Source organism: Amaranthus tricolor, chromosome 16 (assembly GCF_026212465.1).
Source record: "Amaranthus tricolor cultivar Red isolate AtriRed21 chromosome 16, ASM2621246v1, whole genome shotgun sequence".
Lineage (NCBI taxonomy): Eukaryota > Viridiplantae > Streptophyta > Magnoliopsida > Caryophyllales > Amaranthaceae > Amaranthus > Amaranthus tricolor.
Window position 1 is genome coordinate 5621027 of NC_080062.1, and position 22916 is coordinate 5643942.

At 30.5% G+C, this 22916-nt stretch overlaps 1 protein-coding gene across 1 annotated transcript; it reads right to left on the reverse strand.

Annotated features, from left to right (window-relative positions):
- Window positions 1-540: 540 nt before the first annotated feature.
- On the reverse strand, window positions 541-17560 carry LOC130803126 (BTB/POZ domain-containing protein At3g56230-like). Its single transcript, XM_057667312.1, has 5 exons — window positions 17362-17560; window positions 16583-16676; window positions 5420-15860; window positions 2262-2438; window positions 541-1026 (listed from the first exon to the last, which is right to left on the reverse strand). Exons 3-5 carry the CDS (start codon window positions 5627-5629, stop codon window positions 568-570), a joined length of 846 nt encoding a protein of 281 aa, XP_057523295.1. The 5' UTR covers window positions 5630-15860; window positions 16583-16676; window positions 17362-17560; the 3' UTR covers window positions 541-567.
- Between the last annotated feature and the right edge of the window lie 5356 nt (window positions 17561-22916).

Genomic DNA, 22916 nt, shown 5'->3' on the forward strand with positions numbered 1-22916 from the left:
TATAATATTGGATAATTAATTTAATTTTATAAACTTTTTAGGCTTATTTTCCTCACTTATTGAAATTAAAGATCAATATTAATTGTAATGAGTTTATTGATTATTGAAAATGTAAGAGTAAATGACATAGAAAATAAAACTAGCTATTCATCTCAATATTTATAGGTGAATTGAAATGAAGTGGTAAACAATAGTTTGTTCTTGGTTTCTTATAAATTATGAAATATGAATAAAATAAAATACCCAACAAAATTGTTTTAATATTTGGCTTTTAAACATTATTTAATTAATTAATTATTTCTTAATATCTCTATTTATTTATAATTAAAAATTAATATTAAAAATTAATATTAATAAAAAACACTGAGATGAAAAATAATATTTGATTTGCCAAAATTTTACCAATAAATAAAAAACTATAAGGAGTACAAATTAAAATTGATTAATTATTAAATGCCACCAACAAAGCAAATGTAACAATTATACTCAAATATAGAATATAATAATGACAAAGAAAAAAATAATTTTCAATAAAAAAATGTCTCATTTAATTCAATTTCTTTTTGTTTACATTGGATTTCTCCTATTTTTAAGATCCATCAAAGAAGCCCTAGTAATTTGCACACTCAAATGAGGATTCTTCAAAGAAAAAGCTTCAAACTTAGGCGAAAAAACAATATCCTCCATATTTTTGACAATAAAATTCAAAGAAGTATCCTTTAAAGATAAGTTAGAACAAACATCTGAAATCTCTAAGATATCAAGAGCATTAGATGAACTAAGAGAATTCAGCATTTGTCTTTCACAAAACTTTTGTAGGAAAGTAATGTTGTATTTATCAGCTGCTACTGATAATGAATAAACATGCTTTTCAACCTTGTCAATGGGTAAGCTTCCATTGTAGAGGAACATAAGGAGGGATTCAAGCTCTTCATGGTTTAGTTCTGGTAATGTTATGGCTTCATTTGGTGCTTCTTTGCATCCATCTGAATCTAACATGTTTCTAAAGATCTCTGATTTTGCTGCCTGTCATATATACACACTACAACAAAATTAATAACTTTTCGCGACATAAAATTCAGTGACGTTCAAAAAAAAGTCTGATTTATATTTTTAGTGTAAAAACTAGTATAGTATAGAAACCCGTGCAATGTACCAATTTATGAGTATGAAATATATAAAAATATAACTTTAAAGAATAATGCAATTATAAATTATCGTGATTAAATTTATCGAATACATAACTTTTTTAGAGCAAAAGTTAAATATTGATTTTTTTAATTATTTATTGAATACATCACTTTTTCATTCGATTAAATACATTAAATTTTAGGTTAGTTATATAGAATTGCTATACAAAAATTATACTCCATATTATACTTAATTTAGCTCTAATTTTAAAAATAATCAAGTTTTAAATTCATTAAACATTGTCATGTAATCAACTATTATCCACTAAATTAATACATTTGTCATGCCTCCTTAGAGGATGACACTTGGAATTTTCCAATATTTTTATAGTATTGTATGATATGATTGTTGATTTTTATTTTAAATTTCAGTATAAAGTGATTTAGTGACACTTTATTTGACCTTTAGTGACATATGTTATTTTTATTATAGTCTATAGTAACATTTATGAGAAATATCACTATATCATACGTTGCAAAAAATTTTAGTATAAATTTTTTATACTACTAAAGAATCTAATAAATATTACTAAATCCAGTATATATACCATTAAAAATTTAAAATAGTGATATTTAAATTAAATGTCATTACCTATATACTGACACCAACAAATCAATGTATGTGAGAAATATCTCTTTAAATGAAAGTTGTATATATACTATTTTTGTGTTGACTGAGGACTAAGTTCATACAAAAGTTTTACTTTTTCATATTTACTTTTTGATGCTTCGAAATCAAAGCCTTTCGTCAACCATTTATGGTAAAATAGGGACCAAAATTTAACATAGGTAGATTTTGAGCCCTAACCAACAATATCACAAGTAGATACATCGTCAATGGAGCTACATTTGATTGTTTTGTTGAACGACCACTAGACCAATGCTACTATATGAATTTGATTGTTGGGCTTTTTGAAATTAAAAGAACAATGTAGGATGATGGGAGTAGCAAAACGCTGATGCGTATTTAGAATGATGAGTAGACATACTTTGAGTTGTAGATGAAGACAAAAGAAAGGTTTTAGCTTTGTAGATGAAGACAAAATTAATGCAAATTAATAAATGACATACCAACAAAGCTCTATGAGCAGGGATAGGAGGTCCATTGTTGCCAGGCTTAACAAGGATATCAGTATGAATCTCATCTCTGAAAGCTGCTTCAAATTCACCTAGAAACTTGAGTTTATCATTTAGTTCCTCTTCTATATCCTTCATTTCCTTAACCCATTTAAGTACATTGCCAAAACCCTGCACCATATCCATAAACCATATAACTATTTGATCATCACTTACATACTTATTGTTGAAGTCCCATAATAAAATACTGTTGGGATCTTGATAATCTCACCTATATCACTATGCTATATGTTATAAGATCTCACATTACATTATCTTACCCTAATGCCAATTAACGGTTTCACCTAGAGTGGGGGTGTCAGATGCACGCAATCTTACCCTTGTTAATGATAACAGTTAAAACTAACAAAGTGGTTGTTTTCGATATTCTTGTAGCAAACATCATGCGCAATCAAGGGCGGATTAAAGAGTATTGGAGAACTATTTACTTCTTATTGTTTAGTAAATTGAGGTCCTTTGTCAACCATTAATGATAAATATAGGGATCAAAGTTTTCATAAAAGTTTAATGTTGATAGGTTTTGAACCCCTAACTATCAATGTTACAAGAAAACACGTAACCAACTGATCTTTGCTTAACTGATGAATTATAAGGAGTTTGTTTATATATGTGACCCCTATTTTCTGGGGGGGGCTTGAGGGGCCTAGAACCGCCCTGGCTTTGTGTGCAATAAATAAGAAGGAAAAATAATTTGATAAACAATATTTTAAATATAGCACATTATAATCCAAAATTAAAAAGTCATTAATCTTTGGCTCCTACAGTATAAAAAATAGATCGCACAAAAGACAATCAATATGCAAAAAAAAAAGTTATATTAATTATTTAAGCCAATAAAGTCATATAACAAAAATTACACAAGATTAGGAATAAAATTTTATATATGTTCTATCCTATTAATTATGTTACACTTGCAACAAAATAAAGATATAATAGTATATTTTAAAGATTAATAGTATCATATCATATCATATTATCATATCCAATAAATTTCCATTAGTAGCAAGGTCGGGAATCGAAGACATATATATCATACTCATACCCTTCCATATAGAGGGGCAAGAAAAATATGGTTAAAGAGATCCTTAAATAGAGAGAATTCTGTACTGATAGCGATAAAGCAGTTTCAAAATAATTAATTATTTAAAGATAAACAAATGTATTAATTCATGTATTAGTTCAATAATGAGATATTGGTATGTAGAATTTGATGGTGACCAAAATTGCTACAAAATCCAGAAAATATATTAATAGAGAGTAACTTATTACCTAATATTGTATTTACTAGGTGGAGAATACGAAATTCGACCAACCATTTTGCTGTTGGTGAATCACAAGAATAATATTTGGCGTATATGTACAATTATGGTGTAATATCTCTTAAAAAAATTCCACCTTTTTTAAGACGGAATTATTGATAAATGGTCCAATATGATACTAGTAAGGTATATAGTTCCCATTAATCTCTTTGTCCTTAACAAAAGGGTTCTTTCCTAAAACATGACATAAAATTTTAATTTTTATATAATCAACGTAAAAAAGGAAAAATTTAAAATAAAATGTAGAATTTGCAAGTTTCTGATTTCCTCCACTTGTGATAATTAATGTTGATTAGCAATTTAATAGCATTATTTCTTGTTTAATAAAAATTATTTCTTTTAATCAATAAAAATATAAAGTCAAATCAATTTTTATTTATAGCTTAAAAACTTAATTAAAAAATTAATGGATATTCAACAAGGTAGCTATAAACTTTTGCGAAAGGTCAGTGGTACCAAATCTTAAAAAAATTCCACAAAATAACATTGTACTTTTGAAATTTCACAACTTAACGTATAATCTAACGTTTTTGGGCATTAATGTTACGGAAACTTTAATTCCAAAAGTACAATGCTATTTTGTGGAATTTTAAAGAAAGAATGTTACTGTATTTTAAGGAAAGAAGACAAAGCTAAAAACAAAATTTCACAACTTAACATATAATCTAACGTATTTTTGGGCATTAATGTTACGAAAGCTTAAATTCCAAAAGTACAATGCTATTTTGTAAAAAATTTTTTTAGATTTTCTATCACCGATCTTTCACAAAAATTCGTTGCTACCATGTAGAATATCTCAAAAATTTACTAATATGAACAGATATATAGTTGATAATCAAAGCATACTATAGCATATCATTATACATTTATAGGATCTTATGATTGTACCGGTATCTAGCGAGTTCAATCCTACCCCTTATTGATCCTAGGTAGAATTCCGATTCTAAAACCCTTGGTTGAGATACTTGTGCCTTTATAAGATTGTGCAATTTCTTATTTCAAAGGTAAAGCACTTCATCAAAATTTTGAAATATTTGCCAGCCAATGTATAATATATATTGTAGATGCTTGAATATCAAAAGGCATTTGGATTGTGATATATAAAATTATAAATATAATCAAGTAGATTTTAACTTTGACTTAAATCATAATCATAATAGTACAAAAAACTACTCTAAAAGACAACTAAGGGTAGTCGACCATGTATAACATCTTAAAACTATAACATAATGACATCTAACTTGATAATATGAAACAGCCACACATATAATTAAATAAAGTGTAAATTTAAAATGTTAGTACAAAACAGATCAAATATTTATCTCTCCATGTACAAAAAACCAACTCAAATAGTATTATATTTGCCATATATTACACAATTTAATATTAATAGGATTTTTAATTAAATAATCTAAATCATAACTAAGTTAAAATTTGACTTAGATAATTCTTAACATAGGGTTGACCCTATAAAGGGCAAAAGGGTCTTGTCCCTTGGTCCCAACCAAAATTTTAAATAAACGAAGCTTTAATATTAAATAATTATGGGCCTATAATAGCATATTTAATAAGTAGGGTCCATAATTACTTTTACTTAAAGCCTCTCAAATCATAGGCCTAATTTGCCCTTACACATATAAAAATTAACATGATCATAACAATCATCAACCAAATTTTCATTATCCCAATACCAAGTTATAATCAAAAAACACATATGAAACATTCATAACAATTAACATGATGATTAGAAACAATAATATTGAAGCAATTTACCTTACAAGACGAATTCGATGAAGTAATGACATTGTTTCCTCCTGATTTCTCATTACATTTATGATTATTATTGTTATTATTATTAATATCGCCATCGAATTTGTTAATCAATGAGATTAAGCTTCTAGCTCCTTCATAACAAGCTGCACAAATTGTATTTCTTGGAGGTCTTAGAATGAAAGGCATTGTAGTGCAAATTGAGCAATCCATTAAATCACAAAATGATGAAATTTTATTTTATTTGAGCATCAAAATTAGGAAAATGGAATATGAAGAAGAATTTTACAAGAAGAAAATAGAAGAATGTTTATATATTATAGATAGATGTTATGAAAATTTGTATAATTAAGTCAACTTCATGGCAATCATGTAAGTACTACTTTGAGGAAGTAACGTACCCTACATTGTTTAAGTTAAATGTTTGTTGAAATTGTTTTTATTTTTATTTTCAGAAGTATTTTTTTATTTTATAATTAGAGTATAAAATGGGGTTTTAATGATTGCTTGCTTTATGGGGCATATGTCATTTAAGTTGCATGTATGACTATGAGTAAATTAGTTTAATGGTTAACATGGTAAGTCGAGAAAAATGATGAACATACTGAGCTAGTAAGAATTAAATTTAGATTTTTCTTGAGGAATAGTAACACACATTCCAATAAAACAAGACCTAATATTAGATTGTATTGAAGATTTTAAATTTATAGTAATGTATCATAATTAAAGAAAAGATTAATAACAATAATAAAGATCCGTTTACGGCTCGTAGAAAGCCTGTTTTTATCACGTTTGATTTTTGTAACGAACGGTCTGTTTAAAATCCAATCCATTCAAATTGTTATATTTTCTTTTTGCGTAAGGATCCTATCACTTTTATTAAATCTCATCAATCTATTTATATGTCATTTATATCATCTATAAAATTTATAATTTTTGTATTAGTCTCTCAAGTCTCAACTCAATTAACAAAAATTACCGCGATATAAAATGTAGCATTATATTCTCTATGGAGTTTGAGGAGCATTTCTTGATTATTTTAAATTATACTACCAAAGTACCAATCATAAATCATATATAGCTACCAATTCCTAACATAAAGAATAATCTTTTGGTTGTTTGTTACAAACACTTATAGATACAAAAGCATCTTATAACTAATGTATTTTTATATTGTTTCTTTTATTACTTGTGTGTTTACTATCAAATATTATCAACATCATGCAATAATTATTTTTATTACTAATTTTGTTACAAACACTCAAATTGTACGGTTAGATATGCTCCAACTGAAATAACCCTCAATCTATAAAAATATTAATAGCCTCATAATTATAACATTTTTATAGCTATATAGAAGTATTATTGTTCTAACTATTATTAGATTGATAGTTAAAAATCAGATTTTATTTTAATTGGAATACATGTTGCTTCTTGAGAAAAAACTTTTGGGTTAGATTCTCACGTAACTCAATAATTTTCTAGGACAGTCTTACCGTGAGACGTGTCTTATATGGGTTAAATAACTCTAATAATATAAATTATTAATATATAAATTTTTTATCTGGTGACCGTCTTAAAAAAGAAAATCTCACACAAAGTAGATCTAGTTTAACAAGTGAATTAAGTCTTAAAAATATTAGTGGGCCTCATAAATTAGCAAGTAAATGGAGGGTATAATGGTCATAGAAGAGTTGTTAAGCATAAAATAGAAAAGGTGGCTAACTTAGAAAAGAATCATAAAGTTAGGAAAAAGAAAGTGACTTTCCAACCTTACAAACAGCAGAAATGCGTTAAGGTTAGCACGTCTAACGGTCTAATCATCAAACTCACACCTTCTCTTTCGTTTTCTTCCATTCTTTTCTTTTTCAATACAACTCTCATAATCTACTTGAACACTTTTTTCAATATTTTTTCTCATACATAATTAAATCCCATCTAGTGATTAAGAAATATATAGATCATTAACCTTAAAAGATTTTTTAATTAATTTTTTATTGGAATATATTTCAAATAAAATATATGATGAGATATTTTATAATTACTCACTTTTGCCCTCTTATTTTGCAGCTAGTGAAATTTAGTAGAAAAAGAAATTAGGTTGGAAAATAAAATAAAAACAAGTAGATAATATAAATGAGTGGTTAAGATAAAGAGAGTAAAAATTTATGAATGAAATTAAAATAATGAGAGTAACACCATAATTAAAAAAAAGAAAATAGTGCAAAATTATAAGACAAATTAAAATAAAAAGTAATAAAGGAATAATTGTTAGTTTTAGGTTGTTTTAATTGGCTTGCTTAACCCACTTGGTAGCATTGTCTATTTTTTGCTGGTTGAAAAATTAGTTGTATACAAAGTTGCTAAAGAAAACATTTAGTTACGGTTTTCACATATTATTGTGTGAGTATCACCGTGAGACGTTCTTCATATATATGGATAGAATAGTCCAACTAATATAATATTAGACTATGAGCTTTTTACATTGAGATCGTCAGATCAAGAGACGATCTCTCACAAAAGTAGTTCAATGGTTATTTATTGTTGGATGTTAAATAGAAATCTAGTGGGTTTAAATTAAAACTCATTGAAAAAAGTTGTCTATAACCAAGAGCGTTTGTGGCTCAATGAATAGAGTATCTGCATGTTGAGCAGAAGGTTTGGGATTAAACCCCTATGGGGCGCAGGTATCAATTGAGGGGTTTCTTGACTGCGTGCATCCTCTTTACACCCTTCTTTAGGGGAGCAGGTATGGTTTGTCCTCTACCTTTACCTTTTGAAAAAAGCTGTCCATAGAAAAAAAATTTACTTGTAACTTTACTTTTTAGCTGATTTAAATGACATTACTAAAGATGTTTTATGGCTAAGCTCGCCAAAAATTCAAACAACTGATTTTGGATGAGACGGCCTCATAATGAGACCGTCAATTTAGATCGGCCCAATTCGTCAAAAATCTGAGCATTTTTTCATTCTTTGGGCATTTTTTAATTTTTGGGCATTTTTCAATTTTAATCTTAAAGGTATCAATTTTGATCTTAAAGGTATCAATTTTCAAAATTGATACCTTTAAGATCAAAATTGATAAATGCCTAAAAAATAAAATGTTGTTATACGCGTAAATTGAACCAGCCCAAATTAACGGTCTCATGATGAGACCATCTTATCCAAATTTTTGTGAAATTCAAATACGAAACAAGAACAAATATAGCTTTTGGGCTAGATCAAGTTTCAAGAGCCCAATTTAATCAAGAGGCTTTAGCATGCAAAAAGTCGACTTGTAATTGCATATCAGGATTATATGAATCTTGAAATTATACCCTATATTGGACCCTTAGAGCCTAAACTCTTCCCTCTTATTCTAATTAGATATTACATTTTGATTTTGTATATACGCTGCTGCCCTAATTCACTTCTTAATATTTCTAATTATGTATAACTAAACTTATAAAACTTAATATTAGTAATAAAAAAGAACACGCTTTCCCCTCCCTCTCTCTTTACGGCGCACCTGGTTCCTCATCCAGTATGGGCGAACTCGCCATAGCTAAGGGGCGAGGTAGGCCGAGGAAGGAGGCGGCAAGCTTGTTAAACCACCACAATTAACCGGTGAATCGTCAACACCGTGTAGCAATGACAGCAGATCAGCGATGGAGAAGGAAGAAGCAAACCCTAATTCGCATGAATTAGGGAAAACGAACCCAACACCATCACCTGATACTTTGAAACAGAGCTGGACATCAACTGTTCAAAGCTCATCAAAGGTTGACCATAGGTTGGCCGCAGCTCAGGTGAACCAGACCCATGAAGAGGGACAATAGCATTTGTCGAATTCAGCTCCAGACACGGGAATTTAGTGCAGCCTCAAGCTCAGATGAACCAGACCAATAAGCAACATGAAGTGGGGCAACAACAAGTGTCGTTTTCAGCACCAGAGTAAGGAAAATGTGTGCATCCTCAACGTATGGTCCCTAACACTATTAAATCACCTTTGAGGATATTGATGATGATGTCAAATATTGGGAGTCTGCAGTAGTATGCTATGTCATAGGAGTCAATCCCCCATTACATGTTATCAATGGGTATGTGAAACGAATATGGAAAGACCTTGATGTGGAGAAAGTTGGTATGGTTAGGAAGGGTGTCTTCATTGTGAGATTGAATGATAAACTAGCTAGAGACAAAGCTTGTGAGATGAGTGGTATCCTCTTTGACAAGAAGCCTTTCATCATCAAGCCATGGAAAGTCAAGATGTCAATGGAAAAAGAAAACCCATCCACCATCCCAATATGGGTACACTTACTGATGAGTGTAATTATTTGCACTCATTTGTGTTAATTTCATACTCCTTATGTGATGTCTTAGTGAGTTTTAGGTAGTATTGTAGGTGATATTTGACATTTTCGTTTCATATGCTCAATAATGTGTTTTATGTAAATTTTTGAGGCGGAATCGAAGTTTTATTAGGTCCCGGGAGTGATAAGAGGGTGAAGGCCTGGAGAAATGGCTTAAGATCCCTAAAAGAAGGGAAGAGATCGAGCCAAACAAGCTTGAAAGGGAAGAAACGAGTGGTAGCTAAACCATGCCAAAAAGCCACGACTCGTCGCTCAACACTGCAGTCCAAAACAAAAGCGACGAGTCGTCGCTCCAGATGCCACGACTCGTCAGCATTATAGTCCAGTGCTAAAGCCACGACTCGTCGCTCCTGTGCCACGACTTGTCGGATACATTCTGATCTGAATAATGAAGTCCAGAGACTGAGCGACGACTCTTCCCCAATATTGCCACGACTCGTCGCCAACTCACTGAAGTCACATGATCCAGGCAGTAGCAAAGCGACGACTCATCGCCTATGATGTCACGAGTCGTCACCAGTCATTCGAGCGGTTATTTTTGCTGCCATTTGTTATTACAACAGTTGTTTTATTATTTTAAGTTAGTTTTCGATCAGTTTTAGGTAATTTTTATTTTATTAATTATACAGAGATTTATTTTTGTTTTTAAGCTTTGGTTGAAAATTTTCGTTGTTACATTATTTCCTCTTGCAATTTACATTTTCGTTCTTCATAATTAGTAAGCTCTCTCTGTTAATCGCTTTATTATTTATCTCTTGCATTAAAATCATTCATCGTTTCATGTTTAGCGTTTCTATTAAGCCATCATTTATTATGAATTACATATTTACCATCATGTTTAGTGAGTAATCTTCTTCTTTAGGGTTAGGGTATAATCCCTAATTCGAAGCATGGGATAACATTTTATCGATTGATTGTGTGAAACTTGGGTCTATAATTAAATCTAAGCTTAATGAACCTCGGTTTAAACATCTTTATTAACCTTTTCAATAAAAGGGAAGTTTGAGATTAGGACTAATTTATGATCGAGATATATTTAACTTAAATTTCCACTAGTTTAGCCAATAAAATGGAAGTTTGAGGATTAACACTAGTTTGGCCTTAAATCGATATTAATCAATAGAGCGAAAGCTTGAGATTAATTAGATCACATTTAATTATGCTAATGACTCAACCTCATATAATCATGAGAGTGATCGATTCCCATGTTAAAATTAGGTGTTGTTTGACAACCTAGAGCTTTTCATATCATATTCATCTTCATATTGATCATTGTTTAATTTTAATTTTTGCATCATAGTACTAGTTTCTCGACCACATTATTTCTTGATTCATGTCTTGTAGTCATAAAAAAAACAAATTGATTAACTCGTCTCCTTGTGTTCGACCCGCAACTGCACGTCAATTGTGCGCTTGCAGTTATTAAAATTTGCTCTATCACTTACCAGCCCTAGAAATGGAATATTGGGGTGAAAGATGTATCAGGAAGATTGTTGGGCTTTTGGGTAATGTTCTTAAAGTAGACAATGCTACCAAGAATAAGGATAGGTTAATGTATGCTAGAGCCCTGGTAGATATGGACATAAGAAATCGTCTACCGGATGAGGTGTTCTTCAAAAATGAATATGATGAACTGGTTAAACAAACCATACAATATGACTGGAAACCCAACTGGTGCCACCAATGTCAGCAACTTGGCCATCGACCAGGTGTTTGTCGAACCCAGAAAACCTTGAACCAACAACCTAAGAAAAAACCTAGGAGAGTATGGGTGAATAAAAGGTAGCTAGATTGCTCACACAAAAGAACAAGATAACAGAGGGGCAGGTGAAGGCACGATGATACAACCACCAGTCCAATCGGGGAGTCAGTGCACTATACTCCTTGAATCCAGTAGTGAGCCACATGAAGCAACGCAACAGATAAGGGTGAATTGGAAAGGCCAACACAATGAATATAGTGGCCAAGTCCCAATATCTAATTTCTACACTATGCTCTCCGACTCCACCATAGAAAACCAATCTTCCAAGAGATCTCATAACAAGATCCTACCTATCAAAGCGCTGGGGGCTTACCCCATCTAGGATCATAAATAACATCCTCACTTGGAATGTCAGGGGGCTAAGTAAGGTTAATAAACAAGCTGAAGTGGCCCGTTTCATTTCCAACCATAATGTAAGCCTATTTAGTCTCCTGGAAACGAAAGTAAAACGGCAAGGAACATGTGCCCTTTACTAAAGAATCTTCCTGTCTTGGTGTATCACGCACAACCTAGCTCATAACAAGGGAGGTAGGACCATAGTAGCCTGGAAAGCCAAGGAAATGAAACTAGACATACGGTTCGTTAGCAGCCAAGATCTAGTTGTCAGCCCATATGCAAGTGATAGTTTTACATGCTCCTTTGTGTATGGTGCAACAGATAAGAAAGAGAGGAGTATTATGCTTTCTAAGCTCGAGACTATAGGTGCAACTGTAATAGGGCTTTGGATAGTCCTAGGAGATTTCAACTACATAGCCAATCTAAATGAGAGGATAGGTCAAAAACCACGCCTCCATGAAATAAAGCATCTTCGACAATGCATGGGGAATTGTGAGATTCATGACTTGAAAAGTACCGGGAGATTTTTTACTTGGTCTAACAAGCAAAGAGGGGACGTCAGGGTGCTAAGCAATATCGACAGAGTGATGGGAAACCCAATATGGGAGAGCTCATTTCCCACAACTGAGGTCTGCTTTCTTCCGGAAGGAGACATCGACCACACACCAATGCTGGTTCAATTCCTAGAGCCCGCTAAACGTACAAAACCTTTTAAGCTCTTCAATCACTGGGGAAAACACAAGGATTTCATTGTAACCATCTGAGAAGCATGGCACACTCGCCCGTGTGGGAACTCAAATCACCTCGATCATAATCTCAAGTTGGTTAAGGAGGCATGTAAAGCACGGTTTAAGAATACAGAAGCAGCAAACATGGCTAAGAATACAACGACCTCAAGGGAGGAGAAGAAAGAGTCAGGTGGAACAACATAGTATGGAGCAGGATTGCTACCCCTAGAAGCAGATTCATAGCATGGTTCGCGTTCAACAATCGTCTGAAAACAAAACATCGCCTTAAGCTTGCTGGAGTCGTCGATATTGACACATGCCCAATTTGCGGTCTGGAAAGTGAAACAGTGAACCATCTATTTTTCCAATGCGCCTTTAGTTAGAAGTGCGTAGATATAATGAAAGAATGAATTGGGACCAATAGAAAAATAGATACACAGGAAGATACCCTCAGGAGAACCCATCTGGGCCGCCTTAAGAGAAAGCATCATGATGCCATCCTTTGCAACTTCATCTATGCAATTTGGAGCGCCAGGAATGACGCCACGTGGAACAACACGGTACCAATGGTGAACCAAGTGGTAGGCAACGTCAAGGACGCTTCGGAGACCAGATTCAAATTCTTAGCATCCTTGAGACGTGAATCAACTTGAAGCTTCTTTACAACTTTAGTCTCTGTCGACGGTGTTTGTACTTAGATGCTGCTTCAGCTTTCAGTTTCCAGTGCGATTGTCCTCATGACAGCTGTTGTCTTAGGCCTCGACTTTGTTCCTTCCTAGGTCCTCATTTATAGGTTGTTATAGCCTCCAGCACTACCTATCTGATCCTTCATGCCAGTTTCCATCTCTACTGTCTCAGGCCGTGATGTCTTTTCATGTAGGGTTGGTTCTTAATATTTGATAGGCTAGTTTTGTTTCTTTTTTTGTTGTCCTGTGAAGTAGGGCATGTCCTATTGACAAAGCTTGGTTTGTGAATGGTTAATTCCTTGTATAGCCATTTGTTTTAGGTTTCTCGCTTATCCCCCGTGCACATAAAGAGTGACGCTTTGAAACCCTTCCTAGAAGGTGGGCACTGTGTTCACACTGATGCAACTTTAGGGAGCTAAGCTGAAAATCTTAGGGTCTTAGGTCCCTTGTATCCTATTTTTTGTTTGGATAATACAAAAATCTTATTCTTCAAAAAAATAAACATCAAGAAGAATCAAAACAAACTAAAATTATCTTTTATTATGTATTCAATGTACTATATGTTTTTCGACAAAAATATGTTGGTTTTTGTTAGATCAAATAGATGTAATTTCTATGAGAGTATATAATGAGAGGTTCATATGAAGTATGAAAGACAAATAAATTATTCTCATAAGAGATTGTCTCTTGATAAGACAACCCTAATAATGAGTTTATATTCTCATAATAAGTATTAGATGACTAATTCAACTCCTATATAAAATGCATCTCTCGGTGAAATTTGTAAAAACGAATAGATATAGAAACAATCCAATGCAAATATATGTACAAACTTATCATAAAAACGTATCAGAAATTCAATAATTTTTTAGACGCAATGTCTTTACATGTGGTCATTGACTTTCATTAAAATATTACTTTATTGTCATATTATTTAGACGGTCTCTCACAAAAAAGTAACTTTTTATTTATTTATTATATTTTGACGTTTTTACTATTTGTAAATATCACTTTGACTTTCATTAATGTTAAGACCTCGGTAGTTAAAAGTATGTCTTACAAGAAAGATGATCATCTTAATCTGAAAAATTAGGCTTAACGTGTTATTGGATGGACCGCACATACAAATACTGCTAGTCGTAACGTATGGGCTGAAAGAAGTCCAAACATTTCAATTTTGTAATCACAAATTGTTGTGAGAGATGGTCTCTTCGAAAGACGTATTACATTTATAGGCTAAATAGCTCAATCAATACAACTTAAAGAGAAAATAAGAATGTGCGCTTCATGTTTTGAGGTCGTCTATCAGAGAAACGATCTCTCACAAGAGTAGTTGTTTTCTATTTTTCTAGGGAAGGACATTGATCTCATGTAGTTGGCACCAACCCTTGGTAGGAGTGGACCTAGGTGCCCTTCAACTTCCCAAAAATTTGAACTAAATAAGAAAATTTATATAAAAAATTCTTAAATTAGATATGGGCGAAACTTAATTCCTGAAATAAGTACGAAATTTCCAGAGTTGAGGTTTGGATTTGTACGTTGTTAGTAACAGCGAATAAAGCTCTATGGTAAAAAAAAGTCCAAAACTAACAGCGAACAAAGGAAGTCCTGGTCAAACAAGGTCAAACCTTTGTTCACTGTTAGTAACAGCCAACAAAGGTTACCTTGTTTGATCTTGGGGGAAATGAATTAAAAAGATTCAGGAATAATTTATAAAACCCATCTTTGCAGTTAGTAACTGCGAACAAAGATGTGGTCAAAAAAAGTCAAACATCTTTGTTTCCACTTACTAAGTGGGAATAAAGACGTTGACGTCAATTGACCAGCATTTTTGTTCACTGTTACTAATAGCAAACAAAGTGTTTGACTTTTATTGACCTTGTTCTTTATTCGCTATTAGCAACATCGAAGAGAACCAAACCATAGCTTTTGGAATTTAGTGCTTATTTTGGGAAATAAGTTTCCCCAATACTTAGTTTAAGAATATTTTATATAATTTTGTTTATTTGACTCAAATTTACCCAACATACACATGTAAAGACGTAATAAATAAATAAAAATGTAATAGTTTGACTATTTAATCCTTATATAAGGAGCATGGTAGGCTGAGAAGTGAAGAAGATAGATGAGAATCAAACTTATAGAAACAATAAAGAAAAAACAAAATTAAGCAATTAAAACAAAATTCAATTTTCATCAGGATTTCAATTTAAACAACTCTAATCTGACAAAATTAAGCAAGAAAACAAAATTTTATTCAGATAAATTTTGTTGGATATGTACGCATAGGAAGAGTAAAGTAAACTAGGCATAATTCATAAAGCTAATTAGTAGAAGTACATAGAAAAAACAAAATAGAACATTAAACTCTTAATGATAATGCATCATTTAATTAATAATAATAAGTAGCAGTAACTAGTAATTAGTAAATTAATCATGTTCATCCATCATATTTGCTTATGAAAATGATTAAATTTCGTCATCATATCTTAATTGTGTGGTTTTTGGGATTGTTTCTCATAGTAATGGTACACTGCTGCTCCTGATAACACTGCTAATGTCAAGGCTTGAGCATGCATCCTGTTAAGAAACCACAAAACGTAGATTTAATTTATTAATAATAATTCCTCATTATCATAGTCAGTATATCCTGCTCATATAAACTATGATTATGGTCTACATAGGAATAGAAAATGACATACTGTATCCTTATCTAGTTGTGGATCCAAACTTCACATTAAATGAGTTCAAGAAGTAGCGTCAAAAGTCAATAGCAAAAGTCAATGTGGTATAATCGAAATTTTGCAATTATGCATTAATTTTCTCTATTTATGTTCAAATGTCATAAATCAATAGGATGGATATGTAAAGCTTAAATAATAAATTTTTTATTTGTTCGCATACCATAAGCTGCCAAACAAACCAGCACAAATAAAATCATAAAATACATTTAAAATCGTTCAAATCGATTGATAAATGTAATTATAACACTATACTACTTTTATTTTATATATAAAAAAAAGAACTTTACTCCTTTGAGTAATTTTAAATGTTTTTCTAGTTATCAAAATAACAGGTGAATTTAATGTAAAAATATTATTTTATTTTTCTTTATTATAAATAGATTTTAAATAGCTGAAATAAAAAAGTGGGGTCAAATAACCTAGGGGCAATTATGCCTCCGCCCTTACCTTTGTCAAGAGAGATAAAAAGAGTGCGATTAGAAAGACACTCGACTTTATTAATAATAATTCACCATAGTTATATGAAAAAAAATAAATAAATGAAGCTAAGTAACTAACCTAGCATGAATAAGTCTGAGACTTGGCTTCAGGGATGATTTTGAGCGCGAATTAAAAGCTACTGATGCTCCAATTGCTGATGCCCAAATCGCTCCTGCATCACCAAATTACATTTCTCTATTTAAATTCTACTATAATTGATACATTTAATTTTTTATGTAATTTAATATGTTATTTTAATTATTTATAGTGTATTAAATAATAAACGTCTAAAAGTTATTATAAAAAAATTATAAAAAGTTAATATTTAAAAAGTATACAATTGGACATTCAAATAAGATGTCACTTGACTGTACTTTTTCTTACACATTAGCTACAATATATAAAATGAGCTTAAACGATAATAGTGTTAATGAAGATGATGTAGCAACAGTAATGTTTAAGGGTTCCACAACGGAGGAAGTATATTATAAGGAAAAACGATTGAGACATATTTGTGTAAGGTTTATATGCTATTGTTATGATTTAGCATGTATAAATGCTTAAAAAATTATTTTGTATAAATGTGGAGTTATGCAACTAAAAATTTGATATGTGCTATGATTTTTTGGTCCTAGCAGTTCAGACTTCAAACATTAGTTTTATGCTGTCGTAACTGAAAACACTACAATATATGTTGCATGGTAGATAACTTTTTTTCACTAGTGAATTATAATTATAGAGTAAAATACAAATTCGTAATTTCTTATCACGTTGATTTTTTATATCTTTAGATGAATTCATAAATATATATTATATATTATAATGAATAAATAAGATAAAATTACATATAAACTTACCAATGCTAGTAAGCTTGTGCTCAGAAACCCAAGACTGCAACGCATCCATAATTTTTCTTTGTATTAAGTAAACAATAATATTTCTCAATATGCAAGAAATATATGTTGAAAGAGATAGTAAAAGTGAGTGATGTGATGAAGAACAATGCAAGGCAAATGTGGGTATATATAACACAAGATTTTATGATAGTTTTTTTATTTCTTAATTTTTTATAAATTTTTTAACTATATAAAAGTAATAAAAAAGAGTTGGATAATGTGTGGTATATTATTTTGGTGCTTGGTGTGGCTCCTGGATTTGGATTTATCTTTTAAGAGTACCTAGGAGATCCCAAAAATAAATAATTATTTATTATTTAATTAGGTTTTATTTATTAATAATTTCTACCCAGTTTTGTGGAAAACAAGTGGCTCATTTTGCCTGTTTTATAAAGACCAATTTGTTGTTTACCAACATGTTAGTACTGTTTTTTTTCTCAGATATTGAAGTGATATTTTACTTTATAAACTCCTATTTTTATTATATTTTACTCTTTACAAATTATTGTATGAACCGGTCTTACCGTGAGACAGACTCATACAAGAAGACAGACTCATACGAGACAGACTGTTTACTCTCTATACAAAGGTTTTGTAAAAGAATTAAAAAAATTAGTATTAAAAAGACTATTATAACCTCTAAAACTTAAGTATAAAAGTTAAAGTTTGGGCAAAATGGATATTTACATAATTACTTTTTGTCAAAATAATGCGACAAATTCTTATATGAGACGGTTTCACTATGTGACGCGCAATATTAACTATATATAAGCTAAATAGTCTAAGTAATATAAATAATTGATATATAGACTTTTTATTTTGAACTTATTCCATCAAGAAACAATATATCACAAATATAAGCAATAGAAATATATTATTTTCCATGAATGATTTAAATGTAGAAAGTTCACATACAGATAAAGGAGCGGAGGTTTATGGATCACGTGCTGTGGGTAAGGCCGGTGGTTTATTGTTGTAGACAGAGAAAAGGACTCGGATAAAGATAGTCAGAGCTTTACAGTTTTAGAGTCCATTTAATTGTTGGGTGCATGAATCCATTTTCATTCTTATTGTTCTCAAAGGAAACTTGAAATATGGATCCCTTTTTATTATTTTTCTTTTTGGACGTATTTGATGTAATAGTTTAAGTGGTTGTTAGTTAAATAATGTGATTAAAATGATAATTATAAAAAATTTTATAATTTGATAAGTAGCAGTTTAAGTCATGTTTAGTGGTATATAAAAAGACTAATAATGCGGAAATAAAGATTAAGACAAAGTTTGAGATTTTGAATACTGTTTATATTAATTTATAATGAGAGAGAAAGCTCTAATTTATACAACTATGATAGAACTATTCTAGGAAATAAATCAAGACAGAATAAAGAGAATAATTACAAATAAAATAAATCTCCCTAATTATATCTTCTCCCTAATTATATATATTCAAACACTATCTTGTAATTGATCATGTTGGAATCGATTTGAGTTTAAGTTGGTATTATCTTGTTAGAAATTTTTTTGATTTTATATGATTTTATGAAATCATTTTTTAAATAAGTTGACATGTTCAAAAATTATTAGTAACCAGCTAATTAAAATTTAACTCAATTTTAATTGCTTATTAAGCTAAAGCTAAATTAATCGTATTTTGGGTCAAAAGCCCAATAATAGACTTGAATGCTATTGCTGAGGGAGCTTGAGTGTTATGGTCTGGTCATTGAGATTAAATGGTACTTATGAAGATAATTTATAGTGTAAATTTTCATAAAATGTAATATTTTATTTCTCTGGTGTTGAAGCAAATTTAATTCCCCAAAATAGTCCCCAAACAAATAATTCTAAAGTTAAATCAAAAGAGAAAACAATTCTGCTACCGTCCACTTAAGAAACCACTACCCGATTTAAAAATAAAAAACCACTACTCTGATTTGCAATTTTACCTTTAAAAAAACTGTAACTGTTGGTATTGACTAGCGGTGTTTAATGGGCTATGGACTATACTGTAATTAAACTGGAGCAGGCTATAAAAAGACTCAATAAGGGCTGAAAATGAGCCTTTGTAAATAGCATAATTAATGTATAATTTAGATATTATAAATGATAATGTCAATAGAATTATTAATATTTTTTCAATTTAATTATTAAAATTAATAGTTTAATTATTATAAATTGATCAGTGAAGATTGAAATAATTTATAGTAGTAAAAATAGGTCGGATAGGGCTTTGAAAGCATGATCCATTTGCCCATTTTAATTATAAAGGGCCCTTATCGGACCTCTTGAACACCCCTGATAATGACTAACATACCACTAACACTAAGTAGCGATTTAAATGAATTTTAGGCGATAAAAGCAAGCAACAAAAAATTGTGGCACATACATGAAATATGGGAGTCAAAAAGAAAAGTTGTCTCCCATAGATTAAACGATTGACAACCTAAAATCTATGAGACTCTTTTCTAACCATGTGCCAACGCTTTATTGTCGCCCAATATTGCATATTCTACGTAAATTATACGAATCACAACCCAAAATGTATGTTGGGCAAAAATGTGAACTCATTATTACAGCCCAAATATGCTCAAATTTGTTTGGCTGGACATTGGAACTACCTTCTCATCCTCCCAAAATGCATATATGTAAATTTTTGAGATGAAAAATGTATTTATTTGTCAAGGAACCAACACCATATGTTATATACTCTAACATGTTCTCTTACACGAGAGCCCATTGGACTAGAAGTGTAGATTTGCACATGTATTGACTATTCCACTTTAAATAAGGAGTGGTTGAGATTTAAACCCGGGATCTCTTGTCACACCAGCTTCTGATACCATTTTAAGGAACCAACTCAACCAAAAGCTCAAGCGAAGGGTTGAGATCCTAAAATATGTTATATACTCAAATAGTATTATATATATATATATATATATATATATATATATATATATATATATATATATATATATATATATATATATATATATATATATATATTGTATTTTGATACGACATATTGGTATTACTTCATATGAATTCTCTTGATTTGTGTCTAAGGAGGATGATCGGTAGAAATCATTTTCTCAAACATTATCTTCAAAGACAAAAATATCCTCATTCGGATGTACATAGATACGTGAAATTTTTCATTCAACTCGAAATCGATCTGAAAACGAGAGAAAGTCGATGGGTTATATAATGACCATGAAAATAATTTAACCAACTATAATTTTGACTTATTTTTCCAATATTGTAGGTTTTTTCAGTTATATTCCATTTCATTATTTTTAGTTGGAATCACTATAATTTTAATTAATTTTTTGTATTTTAAATTTGTATTTCTTTGTTTAAGCCTTACAAGCATTAATTTAGTTCTTTTATTAGAAAGGTTTCTATAAAAAGAATTAATTTTTTTTTATGAAAAAAAATTATTGAAAATTATTATTATTGGCCAGTCGATAAAAATCGACAGAAGTTGAGCTAAAATGAGTTATAATTATTTTAATATAGAAAAAAAGTGATGAAATTAAGTACAAAATTATAAGTATTGAACTGAACTAGAACATGATTTAACATTGACCTAGCTAAAGTAAAATATATTTATCATTGAATTGAAGTTAACTAATTTGCACATGGACTAAACAAAACTAAAATAGTCAGTTTAGACCATAATTAGTTTTTGTTCAAGCTTAGATTTTTGTAAACTTGGACTAGATATGTGTCGGTTCACATGTCTGCCCAAACTTTATGGGCCGGGTTTTATATAATTCGGGATAATTTAAGAATAATTTATTAGTTTAAGATCGATTTAGGTTATACACAAAAAATTCACAATATTTCAATCACAAATGTCGTCTTTTCAAAGATAGCACAGTTAAGTGTTAGATCTGTTTATCTTTTAGAGGTAGAGTTTTCATCTTTTACGTTCAATTCAACGTCAAGGTCGATTTATAATTAGTCTCAATTCAGATTTAAGGTCGAATCAAGTTAAATATTAAAATTACTATATTAAATCGAATTTAAGTTAATTTTAATCTTCTTTATTGTTAATTTAGATGGATATTTAATTTATCTCTACTAAAGATTAATAAGTTGGGTCCACACTAGAGGTGTTCAACGCCCCATGTTGTGGCAAAATTTAAAAGGGTCAGGTCGGGGTGGGTCATGTCAAATGTTAAATGGGCTGGGGCGGTTCAAAGTCCGTTTAAATCCGACCCACTTTGACCCGTTTTAAAAAAGTTCATAAAACATTTTTTTATTATATTTTATGGCCCGTTGGGTCGACCCACTTATGTATAGAATAATATCATTTAAAAATATTAAAAAAAAATAGTAAATATTTTTCACAATTCATACCTATAATTATCCAACCCAGCCGCCCGACCCTACCCTTTACACCAAGGCCCGTTAATAAACGGCCCCGTTATTAACTCGACCCACTAATAACCTGTTAAAATGTGACCCGATCCTTAACCCATTAAAATGTGATCCGATCCTTGACCCATTGAGTCGACCTGTGCTATTGAACATCTCTAGTCGATACCAAGCATCTCATGGTTGGGTGACTAATAAACAACTAATGAGTATAAAGTTAAGTGTTTATCAAAAGAAAACTACATCATTTAAGAAGTATCTAGTTCGAAGCTAATTAATTAATTAGGCACATAAACAACAATATAATATATTATATTATATTGGTCAAAAAGTTTATATCAACTTTTAAAATAATCAACGATAATACAGTATATTTAGCTTTTACTATCTTAACTAATCCAAATTTAAAGTTAATTAAGTACTCCTCTTGTTGTGAACTTTTTTTTGAATCCGTCATTATGCCATTATTTATGAATTGGGTGTACTATTTTTAGGGTTTTAAACCTGATTAGGAGAATTTTAAGAGCCGTTTTCTTAATATCTAATACAAGATTACATTCACACAATATTTTTATATGAATTTAATAATATGATGTTATCCTAAGTTAAGCTTAAAAAAAGATTGATAGATTGTTCGTCATATTAAACAAGGTGTATTTTCTTTTCAAGGGAGTTCATTTGCTACGAACTCTATGGTTAAGCTTGATTAGTGGAGAACATTCTCGATTAGGATGTGAGACCTCTTGGTAAGTTTTTCCAAATACACCGAAAAAACTTGTATCAATCTGTGAGAAAATCTACAATTTTGATAAGTAATCATCGGCAATCTGATGGGCCAGCTATTACAAGTTCTACATTGTAAAACTAAGAATGAACTACACATAGTTTATCCTTAGTATATACTCCTTACTTACTCCAATGAGAATCTTGAGCTAATGTTATAATTAGTATACATATTAGAGTTTGTTTCTGGTAAGATAATTAAATATATTTTTTTCTCCATAACAAGTACACTCGATGAAAAATATACAATTTCTTCATTGTGTATGTACCATATTAGATGCAGATTGGAATTTTAATAGTATGATAGACTATCAAATATTGTTAGAATATATAACATATCATAAGGTCTCAATCAT

Coding starts and splice junctions, on each gene's coding strand:
- LOC130803126 (XM_057667312.1), bottom strand. CDS start 5,629: ATGGATTGCTCAATTTGCACTACAATGCCTTTCATTCTAAGACCTCCA. Junction 2,439..5,419: donor CATCGAATTCGTCTTGTAAG/GTAAATTGCTTC, acceptor GATATGGTGCAG/GGTTTTGGCAATGTACTTAA. Junction 1,027..2,261: donor CTGCTCATAGAGCTTTGTTG/GTATGTCATTTA, acceptor TATATATGACAG/GCAGCAAAATCAGAGATCTT.